The 16,029-nt window shown below is 40.2% G+C and overlaps 2 protein-coding genes across 2 annotated transcripts in view; one reads left to right on the top strand and one right to left on the bottom strand.

Annotated features, from left to right (window-relative positions):
- The window catches only part of LOC308362767 (myosin heavy chain, fast skeletal muscle-like), a gene marked incomplete at both ends in the record, with an annotated part of 30,156 nt that extends 23,336 nt beyond the window's left edge, over nt 1–6,820 (bottom strand). Inside the window, 21 exons of the mRNA XM_080835494.1 lie at nt 301–543; nt 911–1,166; nt 1,479–1,615; nt 1,861–1,984; nt 2,106–2,223; nt 2,360–2,447; nt 2,574–2,662; nt 2,901–3,207; nt 3,308–3,478; nt 3,612–3,761; nt 3,853–3,971; nt 4,065–4,203; nt 4,541–4,644; nt 4,755–4,853; nt 4,948–5,011; nt 5,162–5,254; nt 5,370–5,487; nt 5,594–5,621; nt 6,052–6,208; nt 6,357–6,500; nt 6,617–6,820. Of these exons, the coding sequence (XP_080691620.1) occupies nt 301–543; nt 911–1,166; nt 1,479–1,615; nt 1,861–1,984; nt 2,106–2,223; nt 2,360–2,447; nt 2,574–2,662; nt 2,901–3,207; nt 3,308–3,478; nt 3,612–3,761; nt 3,853–3,971; nt 4,065–4,203; nt 4,541–4,644; nt 4,755–4,853; nt 4,948–5,011; nt 5,162–5,254; nt 5,370–5,487; nt 5,594–5,621; nt 6,052–6,208; nt 6,357–6,500; nt 6,617–6,820 (2,952 nt within the window). The remainder of the gene's footprint in view (nt 1–300; nt 544–910; nt 1,167–1,478; nt 1,616–1,860; nt 1,985–2,105; nt 2,224–2,359; nt 2,448–2,573; nt 2,663–2,900; nt 3,208–3,307; nt 3,479–3,611; nt 3,762–3,852; nt 3,972–4,064; nt 4,204–4,540; nt 4,645–4,754; nt 4,854–4,947; nt 5,012–5,161; nt 5,255–5,369; nt 5,488–5,593; nt 5,622–6,051; nt 6,209–6,356; nt 6,501–6,616) is intronic.
- A 6,442-nt stretch (nt 6,821–13,262) lies between these two features.
- On the top strand, nt 13,263–15,438 carry adprm (ADP-ribose/CDP-alcohol diphosphatase, manganese-dependent). Its single transcript, XM_080835846.1, has 3 exons — nt 13,263–14,117; nt 14,223–14,345; nt 14,646–15,438. Exons 1-3 carry the CDS (start codon nt 13,463–13,465, stop codon nt 14,942–14,944), a joined length of 1,077 nt encoding a protein of 358 aa, XP_080691972.1. The 5' UTR covers nt 13,263–13,462; the 3' UTR covers nt 14,945–15,438.
- Nucleotides 15,439–16,029: the final 591 nt, after the last annotated feature.

Raw genomic sequence — 16,029 nt, 5'->3', positions numbered from 1 at the left:
TAGAAGCTTGTCAACACACTAACTGGTGTCTTTTGGCTGTAGCTGCGAATTTCATGCGTGTGAAAGCTTTTCTTCCATTTTTCAGGGGGTTCCAGCCCGTTACACCGAACTACATAAGGCATATCTTGGGTGGCTAGTGGGGAAGACAGAGGTGTTTATCTGTCCTTCACATAACCATATGCTATCAAATGAATTTGAGGATGGTAGCAAAACCATTTGCCTATAAAACCATACCTTAAAAAGTGTCAAATTGTTGCATAGTGTTACTTTAAAGAAGACTGATTGACTTGCGACGTTCACCTTGTTTTCCGTTGCATGTTTTTCCTTCTCCATTTTAGCCAGTGTCAGCTCCATGTCGTCTAGGTCTTTCTTTAGGTCGGAGCACTCGTCCTCTAGCTTTCTCTTCTTGGATGCCAGCTCAGCGTTCACCTCCTCCTCTTCGTCAACTCTCTCGCTCAGCTCTTTCATCTTGGCCTCAAGTTGTATTTTACTCTTGATCAGGCCCTCACACCTCTCTTCAGAATCTGCAAGGCCCTCAGTCTCCTGATGATGCATTGTAATTCAATTCAATTCAATTCAATTTTATTTATATAGCGCCAGAACAATACAACTGTCTCAAGGCACTTTACAGAGCCCAGAGCCTGGACCCCCTTAGAGCAAAGGCTCTATTGGTGATTAGGATCATTGTCTGATATTACTGTAGACATTTGACTGCAAACACAACGCCAAAGCTTTCAGGAGAGAATTAAATGAAATGATGCATAGAATTTGGTTAGTTGATTGTTTAATGTAATTAAAATATGCCTTTTTTAAATGTATTTCATGTTACCTGTACATCTTGAACAAAGAATATGCTGTGGCAAAACAAAACAAAATCACTGCACAAAAATGTACATTTAGAAAAACTCACGCTGTGAACTTGTAGCTGTAAGTCGTTCTTCTCCTGGAGTAGGGTGACAAGTTTAGCTTCCAGCTCTTTTCTCTTTGTCTCTGCTTTGGTCAGGTCGTCCTTGCACTTGGTGAACTCCACCTTCATTGTGGCCATTTCTTTCTCTGTCTCTGCACTCTTTAGCAGGGGCTTAATCTTAAAGTAGAGCTTCATCCATGGCCAGTGTTTCACATTCATGAACGAGCGGATGTTGTATTGGATGGTGTAGATGGCTTCTCTTTAAAAATAATAATTAAACAATTTTAATTACTCTTTTAAAATGGCACTAATAATTATCTTAGGGAGTTCCTCATCCCTCGGTTATAAATCTTAAAATCAGCACTGCAGTATAATGAAGAACAGATGAGGGTCAGAAGTGAGTCACACAAATGTACTGGCTCAGGCCTTCAAGTTAAGTTTTAATGGCAACACAGACAGGACAAATCTAAGGGTCGAGACTGAAATATGTCCTCTCTTTGTTCTCAGAGCATAAATCACAGACCTACGCCTCGACATGCAAGAGTCTGTCTTCCTTCGTTCTTCTGCTCACCTTCTCTCAGTCATCTTGAGATAGTCAGCCCTCATGAGGAAGCCTCGGCACAGAGCCTGAGTGGTGGTAATGAGGGAGGCCAGTCTGTCGTCCCGCATCTCTTCCAGGGTCCCGAGCAGACCGGCCTTGAAGAACACCTGCAATGCAAAAATGGAGATCTGAGACCTGCCTGTCCTTCCTGTATTAGTGGAACGTGACAGGATAATTTTCGAAACAGTGCAATAATACACATTTCAGAATGTCTTTATTAATGTCAGATCCCAAAACTATATGGTGATAAGACAATTAAGATACTAATAAGAAAACTGCGCCTGAAGAGTCTTGTACTAGGTGTGTAAAGTCAATTAATCAATTGGTGAATTAGGTCCGTGTAAAAACCTGCCTTAGTATGTCCTAATTTGTACTGACTGTGGTCTACATCAATCGACCCCAAGAGCTTCTCTGAGGCTTTCTTGTTGTCCATGAACTGACCCTCTGGGATCACGCTGGAATTCAATATTTTGTATCTGCGGGTGAGAGGCGTGTTGTTTATGCTTTATTTATTGTTTATTGTTTATTTATTTAATCGTTTAGAGATGGTTTCAGTATATCACTGCACACTTTACAGCTAAACACTGTAGATGTTACCTCTGCTTGAAATCCCCATATGAGATTCTACTTGGAAAGCCCTTCCTGCAGATTCTGATGCCCTCTAGAACTCCATTACACCTTAACTGGTGGATAACCAGATGATTGTCCATCACACCTGAATTGAAGTAAAGAACCGTATGGGCATAACCAAAGCTGCATATGATGTATTATATTAAGAAACTTGCAATTATGCATTATTCAATTATCAGCTTACAATAATACTATGTAACATATATAATATGTGACCATACCTGGTGTCTTTGTTTCATTAGGAATAAGACACCTCACAAAATGTGGATGGGTACACTTCAAGTTAGTCATCAGCTTTCCAAGATTTTCCTATGGAATAGACAGATAAGTAGTGACTTATTTGTGTAGAAAGGTATTTTTCCTTTCCAAAAGACTTGATTTTAAGGGAAAAAGTCAACCATGGATGTTTGGGGATGTTTGTCTTACTGAACTCACCCTGAAGACAGCTGAGACGGTCTGGAAGGAAGAACCCTTTTTCTTTGAGGCCTTCTTCCCCCCAGCAACCCCACCAGCAGCAGCATTTTCTGGGGATGGAAGAACATCACAGCAAGACATTTAAAATTGAGGTTGCATGGGCGAGACACACAAATCCCCCAAAACTGATTATTGAACATAATGAACAGCAATGGAAAAATGTTAAAATACACCCACAAAAAATGCGTGCAACCTCTGAGAGACAGAAGGTTGTCAACGTTATCATTATCCCAGCAATAGGCCCCCTGATAAGGAAGATTCTAGAAAATAACCATTAAAATAAAATACCCTCAGTAGCGGCATAGCTGGAGTAAAGAAAAGCCAGCAGTTTCATGGAGGACTTCTGATAAAGTTGCACAACCGTCTCATTAAGAGGATCTTTGTTCTTGTCCAGCCAGCCAGTGATGTTATAGTCCACGGTGCCAGCGTAGTGCACGAGGGAGAAGTGGGCCTCCGCCTTGCCTTTCACCGCCTTTGGCTTTAGAAAATTGTTTGATTTGCCGAGATGCTGGTCGTAGAGTTTGTTCTTGAAGGTGGTATCTGATGCCTTGGGAAACATGCATTCCTCTTCAAGGATGGAGAAGATCCCCATTGGCTTTAAAACAAAGTACCATGTTTTTAAACAGTGTTAAACAGGGCCATATTGTTTTAAATGAGTGCGTACTCTGAATGTAAATAACGACTAAAGTAATTACCTTCTCAATAAGCTCGATACAGGCAGCCAAGTCCATCCCAAAGTCAATAAAATCCCACTCAATCCCCTCCTTCTTGTATTCCTCTTGTTCAAGCACAAACATGTGGTGGTTGAAAAACTGTTGCAGTTTCTCGTTGGTGAAGTTGATGCACAGCTGCTCCAGACTGTTATACTAAAAAAATTATAATAATGAAAAATGTCCCTCCCTCCCACACACACACACACAAACACACGGTCGGTCACAGGGAGATATCTTTACTAAATGGCATGTCTTTAAACAAGGCCATAATTCAACAAACACTCACATCAAAGATTTCAAACCCGGCTATGTCCAGGACGCCAATGTAGAACTGCCTGGGCTGCTTGGTGTCCAGCATTTGATTGATGCGTATCACCATCCACAGGAACATTTTCTCGTAAACTGACTTGGCCAGTGCTCCCATGGAATTGTACACCTGCAAGTGATTACCAACAGCCTCGTCATTTCCCTCAGAATGTACCGTGGACCGATCTGTGGAGAAATTCCAGGCATCACACACGGCTTACCTGGTGGACAGTTTGACCTTTGGTCACATACTCATTTCCGACCTTAACTCGTGGGCAGCACAGGGCTTTGAGTAAATCAGCCGAGTTGAGGCCCATGAGGTACGCCGCTTTGTCAGCAACTGTCCCAAATTTGGTGAACAAAAAAAAATACACAATGACAAATGAACAGTGAATGAATCAATTCTTGATGGAGTTTGGTATGTCTCTTTTACCCTCAGTGCCGTCAGGCTCGGCCTGCTCCTCTCGCTGCCTCTGCTTGAACTTCATGTTCCCATGGTGCATCACTGCTCCAGTCAGCTTGTAAATGCTTATCTTCTCTTCAGCACTGAAGCCCAGAGTGTCCACAGCACTCTAGAGGTGCAAACACACATGAAAGAAGACAATACCAACAATCACACATTACTGCTGCTTATAAGCTTCTAACCTCCTCCTTCATCCTTCTCCTCCTTTACTACTACTGCTACTACTACTACTCATACTAGTACTACTACTACTAATAATAATAATTATACTAATACTACTTATACTAGTACTACTACTACTACTATTACTACTCATACTAGTACTACTACTACTACTACTAAAAATGTATAATCAGAATTTTGAGCATTTTAACTTACACACATTACATTAACAATTACATTCACACAGTTTCAACAGTATTGTAGTGGAAATAACTTTTCCTCACATCTGTGGCCATCAGTTCATCGCTGTCATTGATGCTGGCAACACTGAGTTCCCCTTGGCTGACAAATGGGAAGTCATAAGGGTTGGTGGTGATGAGAAGAGTTTCTGTTAGGAGTGACGAATAATCATTGAAATACTTCCAGTGTTCCACTATTTTAAAGTGATGATATCCGTTAAACAGGCTCTTGCTGAGCTAAAGAGGAATTGTGTCCTACCAATGAGTTCAGGCTTTCTGTTTGACATGATCTGGTAGAAAATGTGATAGCTTCTCTCTGCGGAAAGCTGGAATGTGACCCTGGACTTCTCCAGCAGATCTGAAAAAATGAAGCAGTTATTTTGTATCACAGGTTATGAAAGGTAAGGGTTAGTTTTTAAAAAAAAAAACCTGGATGACAGTGGAATACTCACAAGTTTCAATATCAGCGGAAGACAGTTTTCCTGAAGTTTTAAAATGAATTCTTATAAATTTGCCCTGAAGTTTTGAGAGAGAGAAAATAATCTATAGATCTGATAAAATAGCAACTATGCAATGTTATAATTAATACATTATTTATTCAAATTAACAAGCCAATTCCACCACACCAGATGTGGTGATTCTGAAGCATGTTTATGATCCACTCACGAAACGGGAGGAATTGTCATTCCTGACTGTCTTGGCATTCCCAAAAGCCTCCAGGAGAGGATTGGCTGAGATGATTTGATCTTCCAGCGTTCCCTGCACAACACGCATTACAGTTTAATTACTGTGCTGATGAAGGATAGGAGATTCCATTCTCACTGTGCTGATGAAAGATAAAAAAATTCCAGTGTCAAATGGACGTTTCTCTCACCTGGATTTTGCCAGAAACTGAAGACTCTTTCTTTTTGTCACCACCAGACACTGCAATTGTTGCAAAGTACTGGATGACACGCTTAGTATTCACAGTCTTGCCTGCACCGGATTCTCCTCTGCGTGATAATTATGGGACAAAACCAACAAAAAATATAAGTCTAAGTTATAAGAATGTATCATCATTATATTCTACTGTGAATGTGTCTCTACTTGATTACTTACGTGATCAGAATTGACTGGTTCTCCCTGTCTGTTAAAAAGAGTGTAGAATGTGCCATGGCACATATGTTAAAATAAGAATTGTTCTAAATGAAGATTCATTTCAACAGACCTTACTGTCTGGGAGGAATTATGACGATGACATGATGCTACTATGACCATGAAAAAGCTAAACATGATAAAATGGATTAAGGCACATCGGGCCTCACGCAGCAACAGTCTATACAAGGGCAGGTGTTGTGCCCTGTGCAAGTACTCTGGCACATGCTCAAAAACTGGAGAGATACAACCAAAAAAGGCTGTAAGAAGAAGAAGAACTCTATGTACTCTTCAATACACATAGAATAGAATAAAAAAAGCCTTTATTGTCATTGTATTTGCATACAACGACATTTGGAAACATCAAAAGTTCCATCACTAACAACTTTTGTTGTGGTTCCCAAAGCTAGCATGCCACATACCTGTCAGCATGAACTGATAGGCATTGTCTGAGATGGAGAAGATGTGAGGGGGGGCCTCCTGACGCTTCTTGCCCCTGTAGGCGACTACGACTGACTGGGCGTACACTGGAAGCCACTTGTAGGGGTTCACAGTCACGCAGAAGAGTCCTGAGTAGGTCTAAAACATCAAGTTGGATCAGCATAGCTAATATATGTGCAATACAATAACCATGAGTACCACATTGGTTATTTCAAATATAAAAAAATAACACTTCAGTGTGAGTAGTTCTGTGGCAAATGTTTACAACATCTAGAGACGAACTCACATAGATCATCCAAGCTGCATAACGCTCTTTGAGATTGTACAGCACAGAAGCCTCATTGAGGTGGGTCATCATGGCCATGTCCTCAATTTTATCATATTTCGGTGGGTTCATGGGGAAGACTTCGTCCTCTTTTACTGTAACAGTCTGTACATGTCAAGAGGGAGTTACTGTAAACTTTGTGGCATGTACATTAGTATATCACCAACAGTAACAACAACAACAACTTTAGCTGTTGTTAATGTTTGTTGTTGCCGACTCACCTCGCCCGCCTCAGTGTTCACGGTGGCTTTGCCGCCCTCTTTGCTCTGGAGTGTGCCTTTGACATACAGCTCTTTGGCATCAGAAACATAAACGGCCGTCTTGGCATCAAACTTCTTGTTCTGTGCCTCAATTCTCTCCCTTTCCGGCTTGCGCAGGAAAGGTGCGGCCTCGCCGAACACAGACATCTCTGCGTCCGAACTCATGGCTGCTGCTTTTTCTGAGGAGAAGACAAAAAATCTTTTTAGTCATTAGTCAATTTAGTCATTAGTCATTTTAGTCATTACTGGAGCCTTTATATGGATAGACAGCAGCGCCACTGGCACTAAAGTGAGTTCATTCACCTTAATTTGACCTCTTTCTTCTAATCACCTGAAATCCAATGTGATGTCCCTGTAAAGAACACATCAGGTATATTGGATTCAAGTGCTGTCTAGTAGAACAGTATATCATAGAAACTCCAAAGACTGATTAACACTGGAAAGAGTCATACCTGAAGATGTTCCGATCAAATAGCATTTGCCTCTACAACCCCAGCTGCTTTTATAGGCCTCCATCATCATTGACCACTAAATTTGGATTAAAGCTTCTCGTGTGTGTGTGTGTGTGTGTGTGTGTGTGTGTGTGTGTGGGGGTGAGGATTTGGTATGCCATATAAAAACATGGCTTGAAGGGTTTGTTATAAATCCGTAGTGGGCAGTGTTTGACACCCTGTGTTGAGACAAGCCCGAAACGGATGACCTCGCGAGGGCATATTATGGGGCCTTACTTTGATGTGGCATCAAACAAAAAAAAAAGCCCAGTTAGTATGCATAAAAGATTATAATCACATGAAAGATAGTTTTAATCACATGAAGTCTGTTCCTAATGCGGAAAGCCGCCATTATCAGGATGGAATCTTTTTTTCATTTCCATACACCATCAAAGAATACACCTACGTGAAATGTCAGATTGTGCTTCTCGTGCATGTAAACCTTTTAACTTCTTTCATCAATTCTCCTCTCAGCTTGATCCATGTTATTACAACTAAATGAATGTGCTCATTTTAGAAGCATGAACTCAAGACAAAAATAACAGTCTTAATCTCCAATTAAGAAAACAGCTGATTTGCAGACTTGGGACCATAACTCAGATATCAGTAATGTGCTCTTAATCTTACACGTACTGGCCAAAGAAAGAGGTACAGCAGGCCACTCGTTCAAATCGGAATTCCTGAAGGATCTTCCCTGAACCCCTTGAGATTAATCCGGAGAGGGCTGGTAGTGGAAAAGGCTTCGGCATGTACTCCCCTTTGATTCGAGGTGGATTTGTTGAGGATGAATTCTTCTCCTGCTCAGCCGCCAAGACTGGAGCAGAAGATGAGCTCATTGCTTTATCCCGTCAAGTTGACTTGGGATTAAGAGACATTTCTGATGTTGATGGTGATATTCGTTTTGGATGTAGAGAAACTATATACAGTCATTATTTATTACTATGTGGCATTCCCTTTAAGTACCATTAGTGCTGGTGAATCTAACTGAATGTAAATGACCGCCGGTGATTCAATAAACACAGCCGTTTCGCTGTTATTGGTGTTACTCATACTCGCTCTTTAAATTCTGATGGCTACTGCGAAACTTGATGTGTTTCGAGAAAGCAAATTGCGTCAAGCACTCTCCTGAACATCAGCAACTAACATTTTATCACAGTTGAACTGTGTTAACATATTAGGAAATTCCCAGGAACTGACATCCCAGTCTGCCATTTATTTTGCATGCGTTCTGCATGGAGAGGTGTACCTCTTATAAAAGCTGTGTAGTTCAATAGAAGGCATATTACTTTGTTAGTTTTGTTTGGCTTTCACCTTTGTAAAGTGTCCTTGGGTTCCTAAAAAAGCGCTATATAAGTTTAAAGTATTATTATTATTATTATTATTATAACTTAAAGCACCTGTACTTGGTGACTTGGTGGCCATTTTCTTTGTCATTTCGTTAGCCCTTCACATTTTCAAAATGAATGTTACATACATGCTATGACCGGGTCAAATAGACCATTGAGCTGCAGATGCTGATGCTAATTTTCAGCATGTTAACAGTAAGATCCTTAGCAGACTTGATTTGATATGTCAATGTTTTCGCATGATGACACATGGAAACATTGTGTGCCTTGGAAGACCTTAGAATGCCTTGTCACTTTGAAACCCGATCATAAATCAAGGCAGATGGGAGAAAGATGGGAGATTAAATTTGAGTTATTTTTAATCCTGGAGTTTCTCACCTACTGATAGCAGAAGAAGGACATCGTCTAAAACTTACATGTGTTTACAAAACTGAATTCACTGTCCATTTTTTTTGGCCTAGTGCTTGTGTTTCCTGCATATCCCAACAGTATCAACAAATAATCAGCAAAGGCTGCACACTAAACTGATGTAAATCTGAAGAACGAAATGTTTGGCTGCCTGAGCAGTTTCTCCCTTGTAATCATGGCTTTTTTTTGGAAGGTTTGTTTGACTTTGCTCTAACCCAAGGAGAGAAACAGTGAACAAGCTATGCAAATCTCCTGGATTACTTCTGAGTAACCAGGGCCTCCATGGCGGGGTATAAATATCAAATGGTGAAAGTGAGTCATCGACCAGAAGCAACTTCACCTGATCTAAAAAGGCAGTCTAGGGCAGATGATAATGGTCATTGTTGGTCATGGTAATGGTCCTCGTTTCTCTCCTTGCAAGCTTGTCAGGCCTCAGATATACTAAAATTATATTTAATCTTCCAAGGACTATTATGTGGCCTCCCTGGTGACATTGGTGTGGAAAACATTATTGCGTGGCCACAAGTAAGGGGCTCCGTACAGTGCACATGTTCAGGGTACACTCTGGATTATTTTGGCACGGTCAACTTCACATAGCCTACAGAATATTTTTAGCTTTGTCAACTATAATAGCCCATCTTCTCCGTCTGTAAAACAATATCTGTCGGTAGCATATCATATTGCAGCCAGCTGTATCGGACACAGCAAATCATTTTTTACATGCAAACTATTTTATCTCTCTCTCTCTTAATTATCATTAGAGTATGACCCCTTTTATAAAAACCATCATAGAAACGCATTCGTTGCCCTTTTATCTTACAGAGACATTCTAGACTCTCAAATAATTTTAGGCTTTATCAATATTTCTGTTGGTTTATCAATAGGCCTATGATGTAGTAAACACTGTATCATTAATGTTAGCTGTATGTAGCAGTGTGCTCCATTGGTTTAAAGCAGCTCATGTCATACACAGTATCACATCGAGGATGTTTTGATGCCTAGCCTTGATAGTGTGTGACAACGTGTGTGATGTTTTAGCCTGTAAATAGTCCATATAGTACGTATAGCTTCAGCTCTGCAACTGAAAATATCCTACCGAAGTAAAGTTCGTTTTTCTCTCTCTCTCTTCCTAAAGTGATGCACAGCCGGCACATTCGTCGTCTTTTAGTTCTGCTCTGTTGAGCTCAGCACTGTATGAGATGCTGCTGCAGCCTTGCCATCTTTTCTGACAGTTTCTGCCTAGAATTGCATACCCAAATTACAAAGCCTACTTTTCAGTCTTAGCATAGGATAGCAGCAAAAGTCATGTTTCATATAACCTTCTATGGAGCCCCTAAGTCTCATAAGATGATGTTTTTAATCTTGTTCGCCCAAGTTATTATCATGTGTGCGAACAGCCACATACAATTCTTGAGCTTGTGGTATGTTTGTGGGGAAAGTAAGGTCTGACTCAAACATGATCGTACAGAGTTCAAATAAGTCTTTGTAACAAGGGATGGATGAAAGGAACTTGCACATCCTTTTGCAGGCACAGAAATCCTCCAAATCCCTCAGCTGTGGCATAGTTTCACGTCAGGGATGGCACTGGGTTCTTTGGAATTCTTTTGTTGGCTGGGACGGTGGGTGTTACACTGCCTTGATCTTAGCCAGGTCTTCCTAAAATAAAAAAAATAAATACAAAATGATAGTGGACCAATCAAATAGATATTAATTAGTTTGAGCTGTAATGAGATCATGTATTTAATGACTAGTGATCGCAAACGTTTCCACCACAGTGTGGCCTTAGTGCAGACAAAGTGTGTCAAACTGAAGCCCCTGATAAAGGTGACCATATCATGTGAAAAGGTGAAACATAAAAATCTTCTCAGAACAACCACAATGAATATTCATCAAGAAACATCAACATTATCAAAGCCTTAATTGACCTAACCCATTATCATAAGACTGCAATCAAATGATTCCCATCAAATAGGCATACATTTCCAGAGGCCTACATAATCTACTTCACTACAAAACTCACATAAAATCTTGGATTGGGTCACAGGAAACATGTCTGTTGTATTTTTTTTTTATTCTGTTTTAGGGACTGTGTCTGTTTGGATAACTGACTAGATCTTTTAAAATAGCGGTAATAATATCTTACCTCAGGATGCAGATGTGAATATAATTGAAGATTAATGGAGATAGGGATGAGGGATTCAATTAATTACTTGTTTTTGGGAAACCTGGTCCAGATCTGTTGTCAGTGGCACAGTGGCGAAGGAAGGAAAGCATAACCACATTTTCAGTTCACAGATCCGCTCGGATGATCCGAGGACAACCACCAGTCTGACACGGGTCGCTACTTGTGCATGCTGCTTTCAACCAGATGACTTTACCATTGATGCCAATTCCATAGGGCTTTGAAATTGAATCAACATGCCAAATACAGTTTTGTCCTTGAGCAAAATACTGTCTCCTTTTTTTGCACTGATCCCCCTCTTTTGGCATTTATTATGCATCCTCCTGTTGCCATGTTGTCTCCCAGGTCCTTCCAGCTCTTGTTAGATGAAGTCCATGACATGCACAGTGTTTGCATGTTGTATGCATGTAATACGTGCATTTTAAGCAGCTAATTTTTTTATTTTATTTTTTTACTGATGTTGACACTGTGCTGTACCGCTGTAAGGCAAGAGATGGCAGGATATCATTATAATTCATTCACAGATGAAAATAAAATGAAATTAAATCTAATTCATCCATGCCAATAGCCCTAGGGAAACTCTTCTGCTTTTGTCAGTAAACAAGAGATTGCGTAACTTGTGGCCATGCACTATTAAGACGTGGCAACAATTTAGTTATTATATTCCCATGTCTTTTTAACTCCCGGCCTTGTGGCTACGCATAACTACCTTGTGTCAACATAGTAATATTTTCCCACCAAGGCCATCAGGGGGGCTCTGTAGAATATGATAAATGATAAGATTAATTGTCAGGTTGTCCAGGCAAAACTATCCTAACACTGCCAATCCCCTTACACAGCTAGCCCATTAACCATCTGTTACACCATTCATTTAAAAGGATTTTATCTGGGGAAAAAAACAATTCCTCTAGAATCGTAGTAGACTTGTGTGTAAGATGGGTTTTCTTTTTTGGATTCAAACTATCCGTTTATATGATGTTAAAACAAAGGATGAATGTTTTCTGGATGTAATTTCAAATGAAACTAAAAACTATAGAAGGTAACTTTGTTGTGAATGCACAGTTGTGGGTTTTATGGTATTGAGTTAGGAATGTCTTAGGTGCTTTTCCAGTAGCAATTAAAGTCCTTGTGACTATAACCATAACATTAGGTAATACCTTTCAACAGCCTTGTTGTTTGTTTCCCTCTCTCTGGTGCCTTTCTTGGATCATCTTTGCCCTTGTTTGGGTGAGGGTGTACTTTATACAAGGTAACTAGTCTTGGTGCAGTAATTGCTCAGATGTCAAGTTGAGTTGTAGGCCAACCCTATATAGACTTACCACTGAAAAGTGAAATATTTAGTTTAGAAAGATGGTGAAATATTTAGTTTAAAAAGATAGTTTGGGATGCTGTCTGTTTTATATTGGTACTTAAATACATCTTCTGTAGTGATGTTAATTTGGGTATAAGAATGTTAGATTTCAAGGTGTAGATGAGAAATCCCAGGGCACTTCAGTTTCAGATCTCAGATGTCCTCCATACAGTATACCGATTTGTTTGTGATTGGAAGTTCATGCCTTATCGGTTGTTTCCCACTACGCTAGTGAGTACTTTTTCCGCTTGCAATTGTCCTTTGCAATATTTGAATGCTACCATTTTAGATTTCAAAAGCAATTACAATCTCGTAAATGACCGTCTCAAAGGCCTACATTTTCCCACAACCCTTGGCCTTTTGGTCATTACGTTGGTTATCCAATAGTAGCATCTAGTGTCGTTAAGTGGGCATTACAACAACAGCTTGTTCACACGTTAATTTTGTGACGTCCCTGCTCTTGATCTTTGATGAACCAGTGCCATGTGGATAAAACTTAGTAGTGTCTACCGCGAGATTAACATTTCTCATTAGCCCTGCTTCATTTTCAACAAATAGTGCAAATTATGCTACATTATGTTTTCCAGGCGGTTTACCGACAGAGATTATTACAATATATAGTAGAGCATTTGTAATTTATATAATGTATTAGATGACTTTATTAAGTGACACACAAATGATGTGACTACATTAAGGTTTAAAGATCTTAATGCCTACCATAAGATAATAACCAGAGTTTAGGCACCGCAGTCTTCTGCGCAAACTATGCGCAGAAAGTCGCTTGTAAACAAGCCTAGAAAATAAACAGGAAGGTCGAGGTTCACACAGACCGATCCAGCACAGTCGGTTATGTAGTACTGAACTTTCAGAACGCTGATAAACGTGGTTTGTATAGGTAGAATTTCTGACATGCCTTGACAAAGCCTTAAAGTTATGAAAAACGGTTTGGCACAGTGAGTCAGCAGTTACGCAGGAGCTTCGTTCTGGCTTTGTTTCATCATTGTTACCATGTTGTGAAGGTAGGTTTCTATGAAACGACCTTTTACTCGCAAGCTTTTCAAGTGGTCAAAAGCTGGAGTAGTGTTACTAAAAAAACGAATGACAACGGAAACCATGGAGGACTGTGAACCGCCACTGTTTACGTTTGGAATAATTGCTGATATTCAATATGCTGACATAGATGACGGGTTTAATTTTAAACAGACAAGAAAGCGGTACTATAGAAACAGTCTCCGGTTGTTGCAGAAAGCGAACGAGGGCTGGAATGTAGACAAAGTTAAACCTAGTTTCATTCTCCAACTTGGGGATATAATCGATGGATTTAACAAAAAATACGACGCTTCTCAATGCGCACTGGATAGAGTTCTGAGAGAATTCAACCATAGCCCGGCAGTGCATCACGTGTGGGGAAATCACGAATTTTACAATTTCACTAGGGGCGCGCTTTTCTCGTCTTTACTTAACACTAAATCCATGGCTCTGACTAAATCCAACCAAGAACGCGTCTCGGATCCTGACGAGTTTTACGCATACCACTTTAGCCCCACCCCCAACTTCCGATTTGTTGTGCTTGATGCCTACGATATGAGCGTCATAGGCCGCGAGCAGGCAAGTGAAAAGTTCAAGCAGTCACTCGAACTACTGAAAGAACATAACAATAAGGAAGACCTCAACCATCCCCCAGGTAACTAGTAACTACCATGTCCTTTTACAGTGCAAGACAACCAACCATTAAGAAGTTTGACAGCATGAAACCAAAATGCCCTGTGTTTATTATGTTTTTACACAGTTTTCTCAGGGCTGGAGCAGAGATTTGTCAAGTTCAATGGAGGATTCAGTCAAGACCAGCTGGAGTGGCTCGACAAAGTGCTAAGTGAAGCAGATGAGGCCCAGGAGAAAGTTACTGTTGCAAGTACGTTGGCAACAAAACACAAAAAAGTATTGCATGTACATGGCCCAACACATAATAATGTATCAAAGTCATATTCAGGTTTTGTTGTCATGCGTGTACTTACAACCTTAATAATTTCAACAGGTGTAACAGTCACTTTTTTTTTTTAAGTGTGCCTTTACAAGATGGGATGTGATCTGACCAGAATATGTGTTAATGCCACTGTTTGGCACCTACAACCTTACCCTTTTGTTGTGACAACTGATATTTCAGAAAACAGTCCCATCTACTCCACATCGGAATCTCTGATTTTGTTTGCAGGTCACCTGCCAGTACACCCAGACTCCACTGATCCCATATGCCTGGCCTGGAACTACAGCGAGGTCCTCTCCATCCTGCAGTCGCACAGGAGTGTGGTGTGCTTCATGGCTGGGCACGACCACGATGGCGGCTACCACAGAGATGCCTCTGGCATCCACTACCTCACGCTGGAAGGGGTCATTGAGACCCCGCCGGAGAGCAATGCTTTCGGCACCATGTACGTGTACGCGGACCGCATGGTCCTCAAAGGCAGCGGGAGGATCTCGGACCGTGTGCTTGCATATCCCGGAAATCTTTGAGGTTGCTCTATGTAGCACATGATATAAGGGCTTTCTGACCTCACATTGCTTCTTTAAGAAGAAAATGCTGTCCTTATATCGAGGGCATTTGGAAGACCTCGGGCTGTGAGCTCTCATATTTATGAAATATTTGGTTGCTGTATGTTGCTGATGTAGCAGGATATAAGGAATTTTAACTCTCTCTGACTCAGGCCTTCTATTGTTTATACACAGTATATTTTGGCCTTCTAAACTGATGTGCAATGTAAATGGTGGGTGTTCTGTATGTAGAAACAGAACCTATTGAAGTCATGAATTGCACTTAAGTACCAATGTAACATTTGTTTTTGAAAGGTGATGGACATCTTTACAAATATTGTTTACAAAAAAGTATACAAAGTTTAAAACATATGTCTTATTACTAACTAACTTATTAATAATATGGTTTTGTAAAATACCTTTAAGAAGACTGGTCAAGGATTGGATTAATAGATTGCACCGCACCAAGCACTTGAATGTAGAAGAAGGGGAATGATTTTAAGTGAATTAATAAAATCTGAATACATCTTTAAGAGATACTGCTTGTCTGACATTTATTTTCCATGTATTTCTGTTCTGCATATTCTGTATATATTTTAGTATTTACACATTTTAAAAAGGGGAAAAATGGACAAAAAACGAATTATGATTTTGTACTTCTGGACTTCCATGTCATGTAAACGTCCTCACACATTGCAGATGTGTCAAAACAATACTGGTGGTCTGGTCAGATATCAGATTTGTCCTCTTATGCAAGTTGGTAGCAGTCTGTTAGTGTTTGGAACAACATGATTTTTATTCAAATGTGACATTTATATGAGGGAGGCAAGGAAGTTGGACTGTCTAGTCGGTGTGAGTGTTTTGTCAGATATTAATGGCAAGGAACCACGCTCTTACATTCTAAAATATTATAGGCTACATCACATTCCTTTTTGTGTTATTTACCATTACGTAAGCCCTACACGTATTCGTCTGTTATTTGAACAGATGTATGTAACACTTTATAATGTTACCCTAATGCGGAAGAGTCCATAACGGGGAATATTGGCTAACCTGGCATCCCCACC

Source organism: Sprattus sprattus (genome assembly GCF_963457725.1).
Source record: "Sprattus sprattus genome assembly, chromosome: 3".
In the NCBI taxonomy this organism is placed as follows: Eukaryota; Metazoa; Chordata; class Actinopteri; order Clupeiformes; family Clupeidae; genus Sprattus; species Sprattus sprattus.
The sequence above is the reverse complement of the archived record's forward strand: the minus strand, read 5'-3'. Positions and strand labels throughout refer to the sequence as shown.